Here is a 22,099-nt window from a genome sequence, read left to right as displayed (position 1 = left end):
GCTGCCCCTTCGCCAGGTGAGTTCTATTCACAAACAGGACATATAAAGGCACAAACTCAGTTTATAGAATGATTAGAATGTGAGTCTTTACAGGTAATCAAGTCTTAACCCTCTCTCCACTCACATTATCTGTACCATTAAGGCTTGGTAAAGACTCGCATTCCAATCATTACTTTGTAAATTGAGTTTGTGTCCTTATATGCCCTTATATACTCCCACTCACCCCACCAAGGAGCAGCACTCCCAAAGCTAGTGGATTTTTGCTACCAAATAAACCTGTTGGACTTTAACCTGGGGTTGTGCGACTTACTGTACAGGGGCAGCTTCGAAATAAAATCTCTCTTGAAACGCCGAGGTGAGCGAGTGTTTTAAATTCCCCAGCAAATTGTGCTGAGTTGGAAAGTGAGAGGAGGGGAAGATGCATGAGTGCAGTCTTACAGCTGTGGAAATGTCGCTGTTGAAAGAGAGAAACAAGAGGTGTTGCAATCGATGACGTTCGTGTTCGAGGATCCAGCAAGGAAGATGGAAACAGTGTGGGGTTTTCCTGAATTTCAGCCTTTGACTTATGCGATGTTTTGCATAAAAGGTGTAACTTAGTGTGGTCGGGGGGTATATAAATAAGGCGGCCAGTGGCAAGCTGAACAGTTAAGACAGCGATTCAGTCGCCAATACTTGACTTTTAGAAAGTTGCCGAGTCAGAGTAGGTGCAAGTTTCCTCTCTCGTTTTGTCGCCGCAGCCGATTTCCATTGTTATTTTTGGTCGCTAATAGAGAGGAGGAGGAGAAATCGAGGCAAGATGCATTGTCCATGGGCTTTCCTGCAAAGACCCCGGTACAGGGGCAAGTATGAAACCGGAGTGAGTCCAGCCGCCGATCTGAACAACAACGAGAAGGATGTGGGCAAAAGCCAGAGGTACATTAACAGAGTTCATTTCCCCGGGACATTGAGACAATTCACTGAACCCGTTTCTAGGGGAATTTGGTTGAGATACCAGCCCACCCTGCTACACAGGTTCAGACCACCCTGAAACTGAACAGGTGTCAGTTGCTGGAACAGAAAACGTAACTTCAGCAATCGGAACCGTTAAATACTCCCACTTGATCAAGTGCAACATTTTACAAATTATTGTTTAACAATTTCAGAAACGAATAAGTCAAAAACTGTCGATGAGAAAATGGGTATTTAACGAATTATTGCCTCTTTTACCCAGTTCGGGTTAAACTGAACTCCCAAAACGATTTGACACTTTGTTTTTAAAGGTTTTTTTAAAAAAAAACACTGATCATCACAATTAGAGAGAAATGTAAATTTGGGATAATGATTTCCAATCTCTCTCTCTCTCTCCAGCCTCGTCAATGGACACATTCCCAACTTCAAGACCTTCAATGCTGGTTCTGAGGTGAGTAACCATTCTGAAACACTTCCAGTGGGAAACAGAAGTTTCGTTGCCAGTTAGCCCCAAGTTTGGGCTAACTTCAAGTGGACTTAATTTGTAATCGAACCTTTTTATTCTCTATCAGATAATAAGGATAGATACTGAAGGGGATTTTCACAGTAACTTCATTGTAGCCTATTTGTAACACTAATAAATAAACTTAAAATTCAAATCATTTGAAATAAGCAATGTTGGATAAAGATAAGTTTGAAAATAGATTCTAAGTTGCAGGTGTGTTTCTGCCCCACCCCCTCTCCTTTCCTTCTCCATGTTTTGTCTGTATAGCCCACAAGAAACAATACTTTTTACTGTATACTAATACATATGACAATAATAAATCAAATCAGATTTGGGGAGAAATTCCTACCTGTGAGGGTACTGCGCCGTTCCTTAATGGGAAGGAAGGGTGTTTAATATCAAGAGTTTACAGTGTACACACATCTAGTCCATACCCCACAATATTACCATGCAGGATTCAGGCCTTAACTATCATTTCCAGAGATGGGTGCAATAATAACAACAGAGAAATTGTAATTCAGTCCCCCCTCCCCGCCCCCCCCCCCCCCCCCCCCCCCCGTTTTAAAAGTTCTGCATTGACTTTTGAAACAGTTTCTTTTCATTATAAACACTTGGGCAGCAACTTAGAACAAAAAGTGTGTGCAAGGCTGAGATGTTTTAATGTTGTGGATATATAAGTTCAGACGAAAGCATATTACTGCGGATGCTGGAATCTGAAACAAAAACAAAAAAATGCTGGAAATCTCAGCAGGTCTGGCAGCATCTGTGGAGAGAGGATGGAGTCAACATTTTGAGTCTGCGTGACCCTTCATCAGAGCTCATCTAAATTTGAAATTTTGGCTCCATTCTCTGTCCACAGATGCTGCCAGACCTGCTGAGATTTTCCAGCATTTTCTGGTTTTTTTCTATATTCAGAATGTTCTTATGCAGGAAGAAGAATTTTTTTTAAATGGTCTCAACAACAGATGTCCCTGTTCGGTCTGTTTTAAAGATAAAATCAGATTTGTGGTCGGAAATTGATTCTAAACTGATTTTTTATATATATATCTATCATTTGCCAATAGCAACTTCCCACTAAGGAACCACCCACTAAGGAACCACCTGCTAAGGAGCCAATGCGTTGTCCTTATGCCCCCAAGTTTATCAAGTTGACCAATGTGGAAAATGGGGCCATACTCCAGGACACCTTACATCAAAAAGCAGTCAGGGTAAGATTGTTCAAACCCTCTCTCCCTACCCTAACATGCGTTGGGCATTCTATTTTTGGAAAATGAGAGGTTGGCTTTTGTTTTCGCGTTGTTTAACAATCCTACAAAATGTACAAGCTTATTTTAGTGCTGATAAGTCTGTTCATACATTGAATTTTGGAAGTTAGTTCAAGATACCTAGCAATAATGGTGCAATTGTCCATGATTAAAGTTAGGTGAACAGAAACAGGAGCCATTACTTTTACCAGTTATTTCGGAAGTGATTTCCAAAAATATTTCAAACCAACATTTAAGAAGTCAGCTATTTCCAGATTTTAATACTACCCAAAAATCATACGCTTCAGTCAAAAATCATCAAAAACAGATTTATTTAGGCATTGGGAACACAGCCAAAGTACTTGCTGCAATTCCTCTTTCTAAACAAGTCATAGAATCCCCACGGTGCAGAAGGAGGCCATTTGGGCCATCGAGCCTGCACCGACAACAATCCCACCCAAATCTTATACCTGGAACCTCAAATATTTACTCTGCTAATCCTCCTGACACTAAGGGGCAATTTAGCACGGCCAATCCACCTAACCCGCACATCTTTGAAGTGTGGGAGGAAACTGGAGCACCCAGAGGAAACCCACAGGGAGAACGTGCAAACTCCACACAGACACTTACCCAAGGCGGGAATTGAACCCGGGCCCCTGGCACTGTGCTATCCACTGTGCCAATGTGCCACCCCTTATGCCGCCCTGAATTTGCTTTGGGTTGAGACGTGGTTGAAGTGGGAAGGAAACATCTCAATATCTCTATGGAGAGGAGAAATGTAGAATCAACGTTTCAATATTTCTAAAAGGGTTACTGTTTTATTAAAATGATGGATTGATATTAATTTCTCTCTCTGTCTGATTTAGAACATGCCATGCCAGTCTTCATCTTGCCGAGGCTCTCTCATGACTCCCAAAGCAATGACCAGAGAGACTCGAGATAAACCTACCCCACCGGATGAACTTCTTGTCCAGGCTATAGATTTCGTCAATCAATATTATGAGTCATTCAAAAGGTATGGGATATGTTATTGTGAATATATAGAGTTACCAGTCCTTTAGGTGCGAATGATCTCTCCTATTTTCTGCTGACTCTCAGTTGATAGATTTACCAGTCAGAGTCCTGCAGTGGTGGGAATTCTCGTGCTGACGCAGTAGACGCGGGCTCGTTGGGCCGAAGGGCCTGTTTCCCGTGCTGGGTTGCTCTTTGTTCTTTGTACAATGGTTGACAGGCGAATTTGATCAGTTCCTGTGGGTTGTAGATTCCCCTGCACTGGTATCAGCACAGGCAACTTCCGTGATATAAAATCATGGAGGCCACTACACGGAACTTTCAAATTAAGAGCTTGGTGATAGGTTTGTCAAACTTGTTCCAGGGATTTCTTAGGAAGAGAGATTGGGCATTCTAGAGTTGAGAAGAATGAGAGGTGATCTCATTGAAGCATGCACAATACTTAAATAGGCAGTGTAGATGCAGATCAGATTGGTTGGGGAGTCCAGAACTAAGGGACAACATTTCAAAATAAGGGGAAAGCCACTAAGGATCAAGATGAGGAGAAATTTCTTTACGCACAGGGTTGGTTTTTTTAATTCATTTGTGAGTATCGCTAGTTTGCCAGCATTTATTGCCCATCCCTAGTTGCCCTTGGAGGGCAGTTGAGAGTCAACCACATTGCTGTGCCTCTGGAGTCACCTGTAGGTTAAACCAGATAAAGATTTCCTTCCCTAATGGACATTAGTGAACCAGATGGGTTTCTTTGACAATTGTTTCATGATCATCAGTAGATTCTTAATTCCAGGTTTTCTTCTAATTGAATTCAAATTCCAACATCTGCAGTGGCAGGATTCGAACACGGGTCCCCATAACAATAGCTAAGTTTCTGGATTAATAGTCTAGTGATAATACCACTAGACCATCACCTCCTTGGTTGTGAATTATTGGAATTCTCTATCCCAGAGGGCTGTGGAAGCTCCATTATCGAGTGTATTTGAAGCAAAGATTGATAGATTTCTGATTAACAATAACGTTAAGAGTTACAGGGATAGTGGGTGTAAGAGACATTGAAGTGTCCAATCAGCTGTGATGGTACTGAATGGTGAAGCAGGTTCGGTTCGATGGGCTGAATGGCCTACTCCTGCTCCTATGTTACAGAAGTTTGCTGCCAATAGGATTTAAATGAACAATCAGGGAGCCGGGATTGGAACAAGCCTCTGGGTTAACGATACTGACCTTTCTCTTTGCAATCCCAGCCCCAGGACTGAGGAGCACCTGGCCCGAGTCGAGCAGGTCACCCAAAGCATCACAGACACGGGCACGTATGACCTGACCTACGAGGAGCTGGTATTCGCAGCCAAGCAGGCCTGGCGCAATGCCCCTCGATGCATTGGCCGCATCCAGTGGTCCAATCTCCATGTAGGTACCCTTTACTGCCACGCCAAGGCTTTCAATCCTGTTCTGGTTTTTTCCCCCCTCTGGAACGGTACCCAGCCCCCCTGTAACTACGTCTGTGTCTTTGCAGGTGTTTGATGCTCGGAAATGCACCACCGCTAAAGAGATGTTTGAACACTTGTGCACCCACATTAAGTATGCAACCAACGATGGGAACCTAAGGTAGGCACAGAGACTGCGTTAACGTTAAAAATTGCTTAAAACACCAAAATATTTACTGTGTGAATTATCTGAAGGCCAGAACTTTTTGGTCTGCTCTCTTAATGAAGACAGCAACCAACGTGTTAGAATCATAGAATGCCTACAGTGCAGAAGGAGGCCATTTGGCCCATCGAGCCTGCACCGACCACAATCCCCATGCATTTACCCTGCTAGCCCACCTGACACTAAGGGGCAATTTAGCGTGGCCAGTGCACCCAACTGGCACATCTTTGTAGCGTGGGGGGAAAACCGGAGCATACAGACAACACGCAGACTCCACACAGACAGTGATTCAAGCCAGGAATCGAACCCAGTGCTGTGAGGTAGCAGTGCTAACCACTGTGCCACCCCCATTGACCTTGGGTGGGATTTTCCAGTTTTGGGCCAAGCGCGGCTGGAAAATCCTGCCCGGAATATCCCAAAACTCTGTACACACAGTGCAGGATTGTTGGAATGCAGTGTTGTAACGTAGGAAAAAGTTCTTTCTTCTGTAACTAACACGTCGGATAATCTTGCCCTGCAGATCTACCATCACTGTCTTCCCTCAGAGGAGTGACGGGAAACATGACTTTAGGGTATGGAACAGCCAGCTAGTCCGTTACGCAGGGTATCAGCTAGAAGATGGGTCCATCATTGGAGATCCAGCTGGAGTGACATTCACACAAGTAAGCAATGAATCTCAGTACGGTTTCTGTTATTGGATGGAGTTATCGTTTTGTCACTACAACAGAGTCCTCAGGCAGTCAGAAAGAAAGCCATAGAAAATAGACACAGGAGCAGGCCAGCCAGCCCTTCCAACCTACTCCGCTATTCATTTTGATCACGACCGATCATCAAATTCAATCTCCTCATCCCACCTTTCCACCCATAACTCTCGATCCCTTTAGCACCAAGAGCTATATCTAATTTCCTCTCGAAATCACACAACGTTTTGGCCTCAACTACTTTCAGTGGTAGTGAATTCCACAGATTCACCACTCCCTGGGTGAAGAAATTTCTCCTCACCTCAGTCCTAAAAGGTTACCCTCAAACTATGATCCCTAATTCAGGACACCCGTCACTATCAGGAACGTTCTTTCTGAATCTGCCCTGTCTAACCGTTCGAATTTTATAAGTTTCTATGAGATCCCCTCTCACTCACATGTTCTCTGAATCCCTCAGACAGTTACCTTAGGGAATCGGATAAACTAAAACAATACGGGGCCTCAGGGCAAGAACAGTTGTGGAATACAAAGACATTGTGGGCCAAATGACCACCTCCATGCTGCATGCATCTATAATTCTTAGATACCCAAATATTTTCATTGACAGGATTCCCCCTGCAAATGCTCCACTATCCCCATTTCTCCAGTAATGCTGCGATATGTTTACTTCTTGTTAGTCATCAATTTGATCTTAGATTTCTGGGAGTAGGCGCGAGTCATGCCACCCTTCAATCTCCATTTCCACATCTGTGTTCTTTACCCCTTATTAACTGAGCTGTAATGAGTTATAAGAAGAGGCTGGATAGACTGGGACATTTTCATTGGAGCTTGGGTGACTTAAGGGTGATCTTATAAAGGTCTATGAAATAATGAGGGGCATAGGTCAGCTAGAAAGTCAACATCTTCTCCCAAAGGTAGGGGTGTCTAAAACTAGAGGGCGTAGGTTTAAGGTGAGAGATACAAAAGGGTCCAGAGGGGCAATTTTTTCACACAGAGGGTGGTGAGTGTCTGGAACAAGCTGCCAGAGGTAGTAGTAGAGGCGGGGACAATTTTGACTTTTTAAAAAGCATTTAGACAGTTACATGCGTAAGATGGATATAGAGGGGTACGGAGGAAAACACGAGCAATTGGGACTAGCTTAGGGGTTTAAAAAAAGGATGGCATGAACAAGTTGGGCTGAAGGGCCTGTTTCCATGCTGCAAACCTCTATGACTCTCAGTCTGTACTACCAATTTGGTCAAGTTTTTCACATAAAGAATGGTCTCCAGCGGCCCTGCTGCATAATTTTAACATGACATGACTGCATCCTGAAGTTCTTTGGAGCCTACTGTAAGATGTGGCATTGTTGTAAAAGGACTTGTGTTTGCCTTATTTTTAGGTGTGCATTGATCTTGGCTGGAAACCCCGCTTTGGACGCTATGATGTGCTTCCACTAGTCCTTCAGGCTGACGGTCAGGACCCAGAAGTATTTGAAATGCCCCCAGAACTGGTTCTCGAAGTGGAAATTGAACATCCAAAGTAAGTTCAAACTTCCAGTGCCCAGGCACTGAGGTGTGACATGGTCTCAAATACACAATTCCAACCTACCATCTGTCTGCAGATGACCAGAGCACTACAAACACTGTTTTTATATGCTTCAGATCATTAATAGACCCACTTGTACTTACAGGTTAGACTGGTTCAAGGAATTGGGCCTCAGATGGTACGCTCTGCCAGCCGTTGCCAACATGCTACTGGAAGTTGGAGGCTTGGAGTTTCCTGGATGCCCCTTCAATGGGTGGTACATGAGCTCTGAGATTGGCGTTCGAGACTTCTGCGATGTTCAGCGATACAACGTGCTGGAGGTACTGCCAAACATTAGCTACATACGAACATCTTCTTCTGACAGTCAATGATAAAGAGACTCTGGGGTGAAACAGTTAAGGGGCAACTTATCATTGAGTACTTCCTTCCCCTACCCACCCCCCACAATGGCCTCTCTAAAATGAAAACCATATATTGGAGGGACACCTCTGATTGTAAACCCAGAGCCCCTAACAATTATCAGGACGCAAAACCAGGCCTCTTAAAACAAAATAATAAATGTAATTTTCTTTTCATTGGCTAAGTCATCAGTGTAAAACATAGAAATACTCCTGGGGTTTCTCTCCAGTTTTGAAGTTTGATTGAATTTAATTCCTTGTCCGTTTTATTTCTGGCAATGCAGGAAGTGGGAAAGAAAATGGGATTGGAAACAAAAAATCTGGCGTCTCTATGGAAAGACCAGGCATTGGTGGAGATCAACGTTGGCGTACTGTACAGTTACCAGGTGAGCAGGGGCAACTCGAACCTCTGAATGAAATGACATTGCGCGGTCGCTTTAGACTGAAGTAAACATATTGCATTCAGGAGAGCCCAATCCAGACCACCCTCCTGTTAAATAAATGATTCAATAACCTCTTTGAAGATTGAGAAGGACTTTCATCACTTATTAGCAAAGCTCTCAGTTTGAAGAGGATGGGAGCACTTCAACCAACATGTAGTGAGATTTCTCTTTGACTTAGGCTGAACCAAGGACAACTCAAAAGTTGAATTCTGATCATTTCATTCAGATACATTGACTATTTTCTCCTAATTGGAGATGCAGATTCAGAAAACTTGGGAATTATACCGGGGGTATTTCTTGTTATCCCTTTTCCTCACAGAATAGAATGCCTACAGTGCAGAAAGAGATTCTGGTCTGTACCGACCCTCTGACAGACTCAGGCCCACCACCCCGCTCAAATCCTGTAACCTTTACCCTCGCTAACCCATCTATCCTAAACCATCTTGGGACATTAAGAGGCAACTGAGCATAGCCGATCCATCAAGCCTGCACATACATTCTTGGACTGTGGGAGGGAACCCACGCAGACATGGGGAGAATGTGCAAACTGCACAGACAGTCATCCAAAGGCTGGAATTGAACTTGGGTCCCTAGCGCTGTGAGGCAGCAGTGCTAACCACCGTGCCACCTATCTTCGAATAGGGTTTACCAGAGGATGCCATGGAAATTGGGAGAACTGATCACGTAATGATGCACAGACATTGTGAATGGAGAAAGAGTTCAGGTTCCCCTTCAGAAGTAGCAACTCTTCCTGGGAAAGCAACCAAACTCCCACCCTCACCCCATAATCCCCCAATACATGGGGCATCTGACATCTGTCCTCGGAGATGATGCTATATACTCTGAAAGTCAATGTTTAAAGTTCAATTTCCACAAAGCACAATTGACCAATAACACAGGGTAGGGGCAGCTCTCCTGAGAAACAAACCTGAAAGGTAGTTCCTAGGGATCATTGCACCGGTTTTCCAGCAATTCCTATTACGTTTCCACGGATGGAACTTTGATTACATGACGTAATTTTCCGGTTGCAGAAAAAGAACGTGACGCTTATGGATCACCACACTGCCGCAGAGTCCTTCATGAAGCACATGGAGAATGAGTTCCGGCTGAGAGGAGGCTGCCCTGGAGACTGGGTCTGGCTTGTTCCCCCAATCTCTGGGAGCATCACACGAGTGTTCCACCAGGAGATACTGAACTACATCCTCAGTCCCTTCTTCTACTACCAGGTAATTAATTAGCTTCTTTTTTTATTCATTTATGGGACGTGGGCATCGCTGGCTGGCCAGCATTTATTGCCCATCCCTAGTTACCACTGAACTGAATGGCCCCCTAGGCCACTTCAGGGGGCAACTGCGAGTTAACCACACTGCTGTGGCTCTGGAGTCACATGTAGGCCAGACCAGGCAAGGACGGCAGATTTCCTTCCCTAAAGTGAACCAGATGGGTTTTTCTGACAATCAGCAATGGTTTCATGGTCATCCGTAGATTCTTAATTCCAGATTTTTTTTTTATTGAATTCAAATTCCAACATCTGCCATGTCGGAATTCGAATCCGGGTCCCCAGAACATTAGCTGAGTTTCTGGATTAATAGTCTAGCGATAATACCACGAGGCCATCGCCTCCCATGTAATAAAATTCAAAACTCAAGGACCCAATTGTTAAGTGTTGGTGAATTGCTTTGTCAAACAGAGCCAAGAAGATTATGCATTTCCCAAGTACCCGATAGCTGATCTTATTTGTGGTGTCAGTTGAAGTATTATTATATAGAGGGTCTCTGTAATTCCCAGGTAAGGGAGAAAATAGCAAGCCTGATTTCCACTCTCCATCACCATTCCTGCCAAAAATTAGATGTCAGCGCCCATTGGATCGTGAATAGGAACACTGTTGTGCTTTAATCCAATGTTATCATACAGACAACTAAGAATGAATCCAATCTGTACCCCAAGAGGTTGCAGATGCTCAGGCATTGCGTGCATTTAAGACTAAGACTGCCGTATTTTTGGACACGAGGAGAATTAAGGGGTGGAGAGGAAAACTGCAGTTGAGGTAGAATCTGAGATGGGATCCTATTGGAATAACCTCAAAAGACTCCTATCGATATGCTTGAAACCTTCGGTGACTGGTGGGCACGGGACTCTGGAGTATCTTTTCAACTCTGGGAAAGGCCGTTTATTAAATTTCCTTTCTCGTTTTGGTTTTTATTTTGTTACCATAGGTCACCCTTTCAAATGGGCCACTCAGTAATAGGTTTACAAAGAACATATAAATAGATATTGCCCACTATTCTGAAACAGAAAGGCAATGTTTCTTCAGTGCAGAGGCAATATCACTCGGTCTAACCTCCTATCAATGTTCTATTAACACAGGTTGATGCGTGGAAAACGCATATCTGGCACGATGAAAGCCGGAGACCAAAGAAGAATGAGATCAAATTCAAGCAACTTGCACTGTAAGTGTGTCAAAAACATTCACTCTTAAAATGAATGGCCTCTTTCTGAGCTTTCCTTTGCTAATACAGTGTTCCGCAGAGTGTTTCACTCATTCATTCCTAGAACATCTAAACTTACCTCTGATGCTTTTCTCTCTTGGCCTTTCCTTCCTCTGACTGTCTAAAATCCAACGTTCTCCAATATCACTTCTTGTCTTCTACTGTTTATAGCTTTGGTGTTGTCTTCACAAACTTTTTTAAATAAAAAAAACATATACTAGCTTGTCGTGGTGATTTGGGGGACATGAACAGATTGTTAAATATTAAACACTGTCTCTTTCCTTCCAGGGCAGGGCTGTTCAGTTCAATTCTGATGCGGAAGACCATGGCCAAAAGGACAAAGGCAACCATTCTGTACGCCACTGAAACAGGAAAGTCAGAAACCTTCGCCAAGAAGCTGCGCACATTGTTCAATGGCGCTTTCAACGTCAAGGTAAATAAAGGCTGGAAGGACTGGTTTGCATTTATATAGCGCCTTTCGTGACGTCAGGGTGTCCCAATGCAGCTTACAGCCAACGGATTATTTTTAAAGCGCAGTCATTTTTGTAATGCGAGTATAGCAGCAGTGAGCTGTATTCCTGTAGGAACACAATACCTCACCTCAGCTCCCAACATTATATCAACTCGATGGGCCGAATGGTCTCCTTCTGCACTGTAGGGATTCTATGTATGTGCTAGATCACTTTTTATACACCAAGTAATAAGGAACTGATTAATTTTAAAGCCCTCCCTCTTATCCATGATGACTCTAATGGTTGTTTGGTTGCAATGTTCTTCACTATTAGCTTGTCTGCATGGATGATTACGATCTGACTAACCTGAGCAAGGAATCGCTGGTCTTGGTGGTAACCAGTACCTTTGGAAATGGGGATTCACCTGGAAATGGAGAGGTAAGCAGCGTGTTATTGGATCAGTAAAGCAATCTCTGAGCAATTCCCAGCACAAGACGATCAGATTTAGTTAGAGTGAGAAGTCTCTCAACATCAGGTTAAAGTCCAACAGGTTTATTTGGTAACACGAGCTTTCGGAGTGCTGCCCCTTCATTGGGTAGCCCATCCATGTTTGTGTGGGTTTTCTCCGGATGCTCCGGTTTCCTCCCATAATCCAAAGATGCGTGGCTTAGGTTGATTGGCCATGCTAAGGCTTAGTGTCAGAGGGCTTAGCAGGGTAAACGGGTGGGAGTGCAGGAATAGGCCCTGGGTGGGATTGTGGTCAGTACAGCCCCAATGGGCCAATTGGCCTCCTGCACTGTAGGGATTCTGTGAACCGAGAAGGAAGGTTCGCCCAAGGTTGGATGGATGGGTCAGAAATTGTGCAACAGGAATTATTCGAAGAATGGACCATTTTCCTTCTGAATGTCATTAAGAACAGAGTGAGGAAGAGGCAGGAAAGATCAGCAAAGTGTTAAATGTCATAAAACAGGAAAAGGGTCTGAGTTAGGATTTCATATCAGACTGGAGGTGAAGACATTCTGGGGAAATGTTATAAAATTCTCTTTAGAAAATAATCTTAGTAAATTGTTTATTTTCTAATAAAATATGTATTTTCCTGCCGCAGGTGTTTAAGAAATCTTTGTTTACCAAGAAGCCATTGAAACCATATAAATTCAGGTAAGCAAGTCTGTTCAATTTTGCGGTTTGGTTTGGACAACAGTGCTTCGATCTATGATCCATGCTAATTTGCCCCTTAGTGTCAGAGGGACTAGTCGGGTAAATACATGAGGTTACAGGGATAAGGCCCGGATGGGATTGTTGTTGGTGGAGGCTCGATGGGCCAAATGGCCTCCTTCTACACTGTAGCGATTCTATTAATATTTCCTGATATGGCAAGTTAGGATTGTCTGCTGTGTTACTTGTGAGAGTCCGTCAGGATGGATAAGGAGGAAAGCAGCAGGCAAGACCATCTATAGTATAGTCAGGTCAAGAGCAACACACAAGTATCTATAATGTATATATTCATTATGTATAAATGTACAGACAAATAACCTGAGATGCAGCTGGAATGGATGGCATGCTGCTAGGGGGTGGTAAAGAAGGTCTACAGCTTATTAAATGAGCAGCTTTACATTTCTGGTCCAACTAACCTAAAAATTGGTTTGGCTTCTTATGCAGTTATGCCATCTTTGGACTGGGCTCCCGCATGTACCCACAGTTCTGTGCTTTCGCCCATACCCTCGATAAGAAGCTGGAACAACTCGGGGCAACCCGGATGTCTGAAACAGGAGAAGGGGATGAACTGGGCGGACAGGAGGAATCTTTTGTAGACTGGGCGATCAGCACATTCAAGGTGGGTTATCCTTGGGTTTGGCAAAACCATTACTTACTTTCCAGAAAACCTTTCTACCTCTTCAACTAATTTGGGATCAGGTTGTGTGTATGCAGGGGGAGATATGTTGTTTTGTTTTTAACATTTATTTATTAGTGTCACAAGCAGGCTTGCATTAACACTGCAATGAAGTGACAGTGACAATCCCTTAGTCGCCACACCCTGTTCGGGTACACTGAGGGAGAATTTAGCACGGCCAATGCACCTAACCAGCACGTCTTTCAAACTGTGGTAGGAAACTGGAACACCCGGAGGAAACCCATGCAAACATGGGGAGAATGTGCAGACTCCGCACAGACAGTGATCCAAGCTTGGAATTGAACCCAGGTCCCTGGTGCTGAGAGGCAGCAGTGCTAACCACTGTGCCACCGTGCCGCTCCTATTGCACATCGATTGGCGCGGAATGACCAAGTTTCCCTGATTCTTCATTGGGAGTGAATGTAACGAGAGAGGGTGGTGCTAAGTGACAGAAGAGAAAATAATTGAGAAAGATTTTAATGTGTTTTAAGGCACTTTAAAGCCTCTTTAGTTGAAAATTCAGATTAGATAACGACCACTCAGTCTCCTCTCACTCTTGTTAATTGCCCCCTGCTTTCTTTGAAATCACTAATGTGTTACCAACAGCTGGAACTAAAGAGCAACAGGTCATTCCCTGTGCCTGGTTAACACTGCTGCCTCACAATGCCAGGGACCCGGGTTCAATTCCCAACTTGGGTCATTGTCTGTGTGGAGTTTGCACGTTCTCCTCGTGTCTGCGTGGGTTTCTTCCGGGTGCTCCGGTTTCCTCCCACAGTCCAAAGATGTGCAGGATAGGTGGATTGGCCATGCTAAATTGCCCCTTGGTGTCAGAGGTACTAGCTAGGTTAAATACATGGGGTAGTGGGGATAGGGCCTGTGTGGGGTTATGGTCGGTGCAGACTCATTGGGCCAAATGGCACTGTAGTGATTCTATGATATCAGAAAATATAGGATAGCTATTACTACAGACTCACATTCTACCACTTTGTGACACCATAAGAGCAGAATTAGGCCACTCGGCCCATCAAGTCTGCTCTGCCATTCAATCATGGCGGATATGTTGTGTTTGGTGATCGATCATGAGCTTTGTAGACAGACGGTGATGACAGTCACGTCCACGTAGACATCATGTGGCTTTGAAGGCAGAAGTATTACAATTTGTACAGTATTTATGGTTCCCCTCTCTCTGCCTCTCTCAACAGACGGCCTGCAAAGACTTCAACGTGCGGGGAAAGGTGGAGTTGGGTCAATTCAAGTCTGCGATCAGAAGTGACGTGTGGGATTCCAGCAGATACAGATTCGCTACGGAGACGAGGCCCCTGGACCTGTGTGCAGGTAGGCAGTCACTTACAGAGCGGCAACAATTATCCATCCAATATCACATTGTATAGATCCTCCGTGCAGCTAAAACTTCACCATTCTGTAGCCCGATTGATAATAATTGCTTGTCTCATTCCCTCAGCTCTCTCCAAGATGCAAGGAAAGAAAATTCTGCCAATGAAGTTCAAATTGAAGGAGAATCTGCAGAGTCCCAAGTCCAGGTACCCTTATCCTTTTATTAACAGCAAAGCTTCAGGTTTCGTTTACATCTCTCCTTCACTATCACGTACTTACCCGTGTCTCTCTAATTACAGTCGCTCCACCATCCTGGTCAAGCTGGCCTGCGAGGACCCCAAGGAAGTCCAGTACCTGCCCGGGGAGCATGTTGGGGTTTTCCCTCAGAATCAGACGGTCCTCGTCAATGCCCTGATCAAGAGGCTGAAGGAAACACCAAGCGCTCATCAGTGTATCCAAGTGGAGGTGAACAACGGCAATAGTGTGAGGGGTAAGTCAAACATTTCGAGTGTTTGCGTTCTCTTACTAGCTCCCTTCACGCAGATTAAACAATTAAAAGACCCTGACGTACACCCCTGCGCTAGTCTTCCACGGGATAATCTTCGCCTTCAGTCACACAGCTGGGATTCTCCAGTTCTATCTCGGGCTGTCCTGTTGCTCGGATGAGCACCAGGAACCTCTCCCAGCCCTTGAATCCACATGGTCACTTGGGATCCTCTGCTCCCATCCATTGACTCCGTCTACACTTCCCACTACCTCAGAAAAGCATAATTAAGCACCCCACGCACCCTGGACATTCTCTCTTCCACCATCTTCCATTGGGAAAAAGATACAAAAGTCTTGTATCAACTGACTCAAGAACAACTTCTTCTCTGCTGCCGTCAGACCTTTGACTGAACCTATCTTGCGTTAAGTTGATCTTTCTCTACACCCTAACTATGACTGTAACACTACATTCTGCAATCTCTCCTTTCCTTGTCTATGAATGGTATGTTTTTGTCTGTATAGCGCACAAGAAGCAATACTTTTCACTGTATACTAATACATGTGACAATAATAAACCAAATCCAACGAAGTACTCCTGAAATAAGAGGAGATATTGGATCTGTTTCTGTCCTGGGTCTGTTGGATGAACTAACAGGGTGTTCTTTGCCGATCACAGACTGGAAGTTGGATGAGCGAATCCCGGCCTGCAGCCTTGCGCAAGCCTTTACCCATTTCCTGGACATCACCACCCCACCCGGTCAGCAGCTCCTGAAGAAGTTTGCCCAGCTGGCGACGGATGAATCAGAGAAGAATCGACTGCTGGAGCTGAGCCAGGTGAGTGTGTGAACGCTGCAGGTATCCGTCTCCTCCCATACAAGCACTCAGCTTCACCCGGAGCCTCAGGCAAACCGCTGGTGAGTGGATCTGCCACCCTGCTGTAGGTGCCAGTTCACAAGCACTGAGGTTGCTTTAGAAGTGCGATCATTGCCAGGAGAGACAGTAGCTAAACTGAGCACAGCAAGATTACACACACACAGACACAGACACACACACACACGTGGCAATAAAAAAAATGGCTAAGTGGGTGCCCCATATAGATCATGTTGAAATCTCGACTGTCAAAGAACAACACAGCACGGGAAACAGGCCCTTCGGCCCAACGAGCCCACGCCACCATTCCAACATTGTGAGTCCCCTCTCAACCCATGACCCTTGTCTACGCTTATGGCACTCCATATTGGAAACCAGATTGAGGGGAGATTAATTTAGGGACAATTTGTTACACCAATCAGCCTAACAGCACATCTTTTGGGGTGTGGGAGGAAACCGGAGCACCCGGAGAAAACCCACGCAAGCACGGGGAGAATGCGCAAACTCCCACAGACACCGGCCCAAATCCATGTGTCTGCACAGCAATCAGTGATAGTCGCTGAGCTGTCGTGTTGCTGTCAGACCAGGTTGGTGTGGCAAGATCCCTTCTCTGATCGAATCTAGTGAAATAGTTGGGGTTTTTAATGACAATTTAGCAACGGTCACTCTCTTTGGGGGCATTTTTAACATAAGCCACACATTGAGAAACTGATCGAATTGGATGATGTTACCCCCTCATGCCCCATGGCGCGTGGGTAGGGCAATGGTGGGAGGAGGGTGTGAAACCAACTAAAATTCCCGTGGGATTTCGGCCCAGCAAATCTGGTTTAAAATTGATTGCAATTGTTTCTGGATTCGATCTATTAATTGCCAGTTTTGTGGAATTCCAGTTTTGTGGAATTCCAGTTTCCCACTGTCATGGTGAGATTTGAAAGCCGTACAGTTAGAACAGGATGTAGAGAGAGAAGGCAGGGGGCGAATCATTCATTCATCAGGAGAGAAGAAACAAGAGACCAAATGATGTAAAATTTCCTGGAACTTTATTTTGTTTGTAAATTCTACAGAGTCTGAACTTTGGGCTGGGAACAGTTAGTGATTCATTGGGCAGAACTTTATGGCCTCACTCATCCCAAAACTGTAAAATCCCGCCTGAGGTCAGCTTAACTTCCCACGGTCCACCCCTCGCCCACTCCGATTCCCATGGTGGCGGGGGTGGTGAAATTCAAGCCAATTTTTGATTTGATTTATTACTGTCACATATTCTGGGATACAGTGAAAAGTATTGTTTCTGACGCACGATACACACAAAGCATACCGTTCATAGAGAAGGAAAGGAGAGGGTGCAGAATGTGGTGTTATAATCATAGCTAGGGTGTAGAGAAAGATCAACTTAGTGCGAGGCAGGTCCATTCAACAGTCTGAAGGCAGCAGGGAGGAAGCTGTTCTTGTATTGGTTGGTACGTGACCCCAGACTTTTGTATCTTTTTCCCGACGGAAAAAGGTGGAAAAGGGAACGTTGGGGGTGCTTGATTACGCTGGCTGCTTTTCCAAGGCAGCGGGAAGTGTAGACAGAGTCAACGGGTGGGAGGTTGGTTTGCCTGATGGATTGGGCTACATTCTCAATCCTTTGTACTGCAGGTTTATGCCTGCCTATGCTTTGAAAGCATTTAATCTTTAAAACCGCATTGTCGTCCCTCCGCAGAATTCCCAGGAGTACGATAAGTGGAAATCTTTCCACAATCCCACCATCTTGGAAGTCCTGGAAGAATTTCAGTCCATTGAGTGCCCTGCCTTGTTCCTCCTCACTCAGCTAATGCTGCTCAAGCCCCGATATTACTCCATCAGCTCATCCTTGGACATGCACCCAGGAGAAATCCATCTAACGGTTGCAGTGGTGAACTACAGGACGAAAGGTAGAGAGATGTATCCGCGCTCTAACTAACTTTGAGTAGGTGATGGACACACACGAGTGTAAGCAGGAATTAAATATTTTTCTTTGTATTTAGATGGTCAAGGTCCCTTACATCATGGCGTCTGCAGCACCTGGTTCAACTCAATGGAAGCTGATGAACTGGTCCCATGTTATGTGCGCAGGTAGGTTACACGCTTTGAAAGGATGCTTTTTTTGCACACTCATAGCCTGCGAGTCAGGCCAGCACCAAAACGGCTCAAGATTCACCGATTTTTTTTTTTTTACGCCAATTCCAGCACTGCGGGATTCCATCTTCCAAAGAACCAATCAAAACCCTGCATTCTGGTCGGCCCAGGAACAGGAATCGCCCCGTACAGAAGCTTCTGGCAACAGCGACAGCACGACCTTGAGAAACGAGGTACGTTCGACAGCCTGGTAATTCGCTCCTCGCTCTCCTACTTACAGTGAGTGGTCTGCACCAGCCAACATGTAACAGCGTCCTCATGTCTGACTGTCCCCCCCGCTCCTCGCCACCCCACTACCACAATTGACAACTGCAGAGAGAGCCAGCCTCAGAGTAGTTCGTGTAGCCTCCCTCATAACAGGTCCAGAGTAGTATCTGGCCAACAAATCTTAGCATCCCTACACTGCAGAATGAGGCCATTTGGCCCATCCAATGTGTACCAACAATGATCCCACCCAACCCGTCTCCCCATTACCCCACATATTTATCCTGCTAATTCCCCCAACACTAAGGGGCAATATATCATGGCCAATCCCCCTAACCCGCACATCTTTAGTGTCAGGGGGACTAGTTAGGGTAAATGCATGGGGTTATGGGGATAGGGCCTGGGTGGGATCGATGGGCCAAATGGCCTCCTCCTGCACTGCAGGGATTCTATGATACTTCTCATAGTGTTGGGTGCCCCGCAAAACTATTCCCTGTATGTGAAAGAATCAATGCTCAGAGCCTCACTCCCATCTCAGATATGGCCCATTCACATCATTCCAACAGTACAATAAATTAGAGCCAACACTCTCACCTCTCCCGGCACCCCCGTCAGCCGTTTAAACTGGTGCCGCACATTCTCAAATGTTGTTGTCAATATTTTGGAGGCCGGATTTCCTTTCAACTTGCGTGCTTGTTTCTGTGATGTTTAGGAATCAAAGCTGGCCCCATGACTTTGGTGTTTGGATGTCGGACCTCAGAAATGGATCACATCTACAAAGATGAAACACTTGCACTGAAAGACAAAGGCATCCTGCAGGGTGTTTACACTGCCTACTCCAGAGAGCCAGGCAGTCAGAAGGTGAGTTGAACCACTTACCCGCCAATGGTTGCATTTATGTTGGATTTATCTTTAAACCATCACAGACTCCCTGTTGTGGAACGGGTGCAAAACTGAACCACGCTGACCTGGTGGGAGCCATTTAACTAACCCACTTGGCTGACACACTGGGGTGGGAGGTGGGGGGAGCCTCTAATGCCCTACCCCAGGAATGATCAATACCATTGTAAGTGAGGGAAAGGTTATTCTTAAGCTTACAAGATCTTAGCACCGTGGTTGCAAGAAGAAAGAGCGAGACAGTTCTCTCGGTTTTGCTAGTCGATAGTTATCCTTCAACCAGAACTTTTGCAAGCAAGTCCGTTGCTTATTCGTCTGATAGCTAAGTGTGGAATCTTGCTATGCCCAAGTTGGCAATCAATTCTCGGCCTCGGGTCACTGTCTGTGTGGAGTCTGCACATTCTCCCCGTGTCTGCATGGGTTTCCTTTTGGGTGTCTTGGTTTCTTCCCACATCCAAAGATGTGCGGGTTAGGTCGATTGGCCACGCTAAATTGCCCCAAGATGTGTAGGTTAGATGGGATTAGCCATGGTAAATGTGGGGTTTTGGGGATAGGGTGGGGGAGAGGGGCTGGGTAAGATACTCTGTCAGACAGTCAGTGTGGACTCAATGGGCCGAATGGCCTCTTTTGCACAGTAGGGATTGTATGATCGTTTTTTTATGATTTTAAGAGAAAATAGAATTGAGGGAGATGATCAGCCAATGATTTTATTGAATGGCAGAGCAGGCTTGAGGAAACTACAGTGTCCACTCTTGCTTCAATTTCTTATGGTCTGAGGAGGAATGAGCTAGGCACTATGTAAATTCAGGGTCTTCAATGCCAAGTTAATGTATGCTTACATTCCCACGTCTGCTTCCGTCCCACCAGACTTACGTACAAGATATTCTTCGGGAAAAGCTGGCGTCTGAAGTCTACAAGGTCTTGCATGAAGAGAGTGGGCACATCTACATCTGTGGAGAAATCAAAATGGCGCAGGATGTGACTGAAACCCTAAAGGACATCATCGCTAAACAAGGTGGCATGAGTGCCGAGGATGCTGAAGAGTTCATCACAACACTGAAGGTAGGTCCAGGCATTCCCCAACCACACATTCTATACCGATTACATACAGTGAGTGTCCAAGAAACTCATTACCAGATTAAACTCTGCAAATCAACTGACTGAGAAACATCCGCTTGTAGAATTTCTCATTGCCCAAATGGAGACACACATGCCCCACTTACAAAGGTATAGCAAGCTTAGGGACCAACGGACATGAAAGTTTAGAGACTCCCAGTAGGGTCTGGAGTTAATAAATGAAAATAAGACTTTCACCACAGACTTGGTCAAAGATTAAGTGGTGCACACATGAGCCATTTCAAGGATGACCTGGGGCTCAGATGGAATAGAATCCCAACAGTGCAGAAAGAGGCCAGTCGGCCCATCAAGTCTGCACCGACAACAATCCCACCCAGGCCCTATTCCCGTTACCCCACATAGTTACCCCGCTAATCCCTCTAACCCACGCATCCTGGGACACTAAGGGGCACAATTTAGCATGGCCAATCCACCTAACCCGCACATCTTTGGGAGGAAACCAGAGCAGTGGAGGGAACCCACAGGGAGAATGTGCAAACTCCACACGGACAGTGACCCAAGTTGGGAATCGAACCCAGGTCCATGGTGCTGTGAGGCAGCAGTGCTAACCACTGTGCCACCCCAGTGTTGTAAAGCACTCTTACAATATTAGGTCTGACACTAATCACTCGCTGTCATTAATGTTCCCTGTAAATATGTTTTTAAAAAAAAATCACACATCGTCACAACAATATTATACTTTATTGTCCTATAATATCATTTTTATTAACTCCAATCTCTCCTTTTATTCAGAACCAGAAGCGATATCACGAAGATATCTTTGGGGCAACATTCCAGAAATAATGATGCCGCCTTGTGACAGGGTCAAATGGTGCCAAAAAGACAAATGTGCCAATGGACATTATGAATGAAGGAAAGACTGCATTAACAAGGTTCAAATCTTCTGCTGCTCACGCCATGTGTCCGTTGGCTGACAAATGGACCAAAAAGGACCAAATACTTTCTGTTACTTACAGCATTCAATTTCACTTTCGCTTTCACAAACATAAGTGGAAATCCAAAAAGAGTTTTTAAGAACAACGATTTTTCTTTACATTTTTGTAGTGATAGGTTTTTTTTTTCTGGCCTCTGTAAGTGTGCAGTTATTAATTTTGGGATGAGTTTGGTAAATCTGTATTCTTGCTTAAGATTTAATTGTGGCTTCACTGTGTCAGAAACTGGCTTGAGCAGGGAAAAACAAGAGGGTGTCAATCGATAATACCACAGCCATGACAGAATCAACGCAACTGGGTTTGATTCACTTTTACTCTCCACCTTGAGAGAGGGAAGAAGAAACAGCCAGAAATCATCTTTTCTCAATCCTCTCTCTCTTGACACTTTGATGTTTCCGAGTGGGAGATGGAGCTTCCAGTGACGTTACGTCCCGAACGTGCTTGAGGGATGAAAACTGTTGATTTTGTTTACGGGAATCTATTGATGCATCTTCGTTTTGATATTCTGATATTTGTACCTTTTTAATATCATAGCGTGGCTTAACCTGTATTTTGGGCAGTGCTTGTAAAGGCTCACCAATCAATATTAAGCCAGGGAAAGACAGATTAGTCTGATACTCATTTACAATGGCCAGAACATTGCAAGAAACGACTGATCAAGTCGAGAGATACCGTGCCTTTTATTGAAAGAACACAGTCTGGCTAAGAGTGCAATATCCAGTATCGACTGACAGATTGAGACTGGAAAAGATTCTGCGTGTGTTTAAGTGGCAGCTGGCTGCTATCTATGTAACGAGCATTGATAAATTATGAATTTTAAATAAAGTTGTATGA

The 22,099-nt window shown here is 44.9% G+C and overlaps 1 protein-coding gene across 1 annotated transcript; it reads left to right on the top strand.

The window, feature by feature from the left end:
• Nucleotides 1-667: 667 nt before the first annotated feature.
• Nucleotides 668-22,056, top strand: LOC145357257 (nitric oxide synthase, inducible-like). Its single transcript, XM_080210434.1, has 26 exons — nucleotides 668-912; nucleotides 1,348-1,399; nucleotides 2,518-2,661; nucleotides 3,564-3,712; nucleotides 4,947-5,109; nucleotides 5,216-5,307; nucleotides 5,870-6,011; nucleotides 7,429-7,568; nucleotides 7,720-7,894; nucleotides 8,257-8,358; nucleotides 9,447-9,641; nucleotides 10,783-10,865; nucleotides 11,193-11,337; nucleotides 11,690-11,794; nucleotides 12,462-12,514; nucleotides 13,016-13,190; nucleotides 14,450-14,582; nucleotides 14,710-14,788; nucleotides 14,882-15,072; nucleotides 15,745-15,902; nucleotides 17,641-17,851; nucleotides 17,945-18,032; nucleotides 18,147-18,268; nucleotides 19,012-19,160; nucleotides 20,064-20,258; nucleotides 21,066-22,056. The coding sequence occupies exons 1-26, from the start codon at nucleotides 797-799 to the stop codon at nucleotides 21,114-21,116; spliced, it is 3,408 nt and encodes a 1,135-aa protein (XP_080066560.1). The 5' UTR covers nucleotides 668-796; the 3' UTR covers nucleotides 21,117-22,056.
• Nucleotides 22,057-22,099: the final 43 nt, after the last annotated feature.

Source organism: Carcharhinus amblyrhynchos, chromosome 23 (genome assembly GCF_965287045.1).
Source record: "Carcharhinus amblyrhynchos chromosome 23, sCarAmb.v2.hapA, whole genome shotgun sequence".
NCBI lineage: Eukaryota > Metazoa > Chordata > Chondrichthyes > Carcharhiniformes > Carcharhinidae > Carcharhinus > Carcharhinus amblyrhynchos.
This window is presented reverse-complemented; position numbering and strand designations above follow the sequence as displayed.

Bases quoted from the DNA above. Each gene is read 5' to 3' on its own strand.
- LOC145357257 (XM_080210434.1), top strand. From the start codon at position 797: ATGCATTGTCCATGGGCTTTCCTGCAAAGACCCCGGTACAGGGGCAAG. The intron at 8,359-9,446 runs GTGAGCAGGGGC...TTCCGGTTGCAG, and splicing joins GCGTACTGTACAGTTACCAG to AAAAAGAACGTGACGCTTAT. The intron at 15,903-17,640 runs GTGAGTGTGTGA...GTCCCTCCGCAG, and splicing joins GACTGCTGGAGCTGAGCCAG to AATTCCCAGGAGTACGATAA.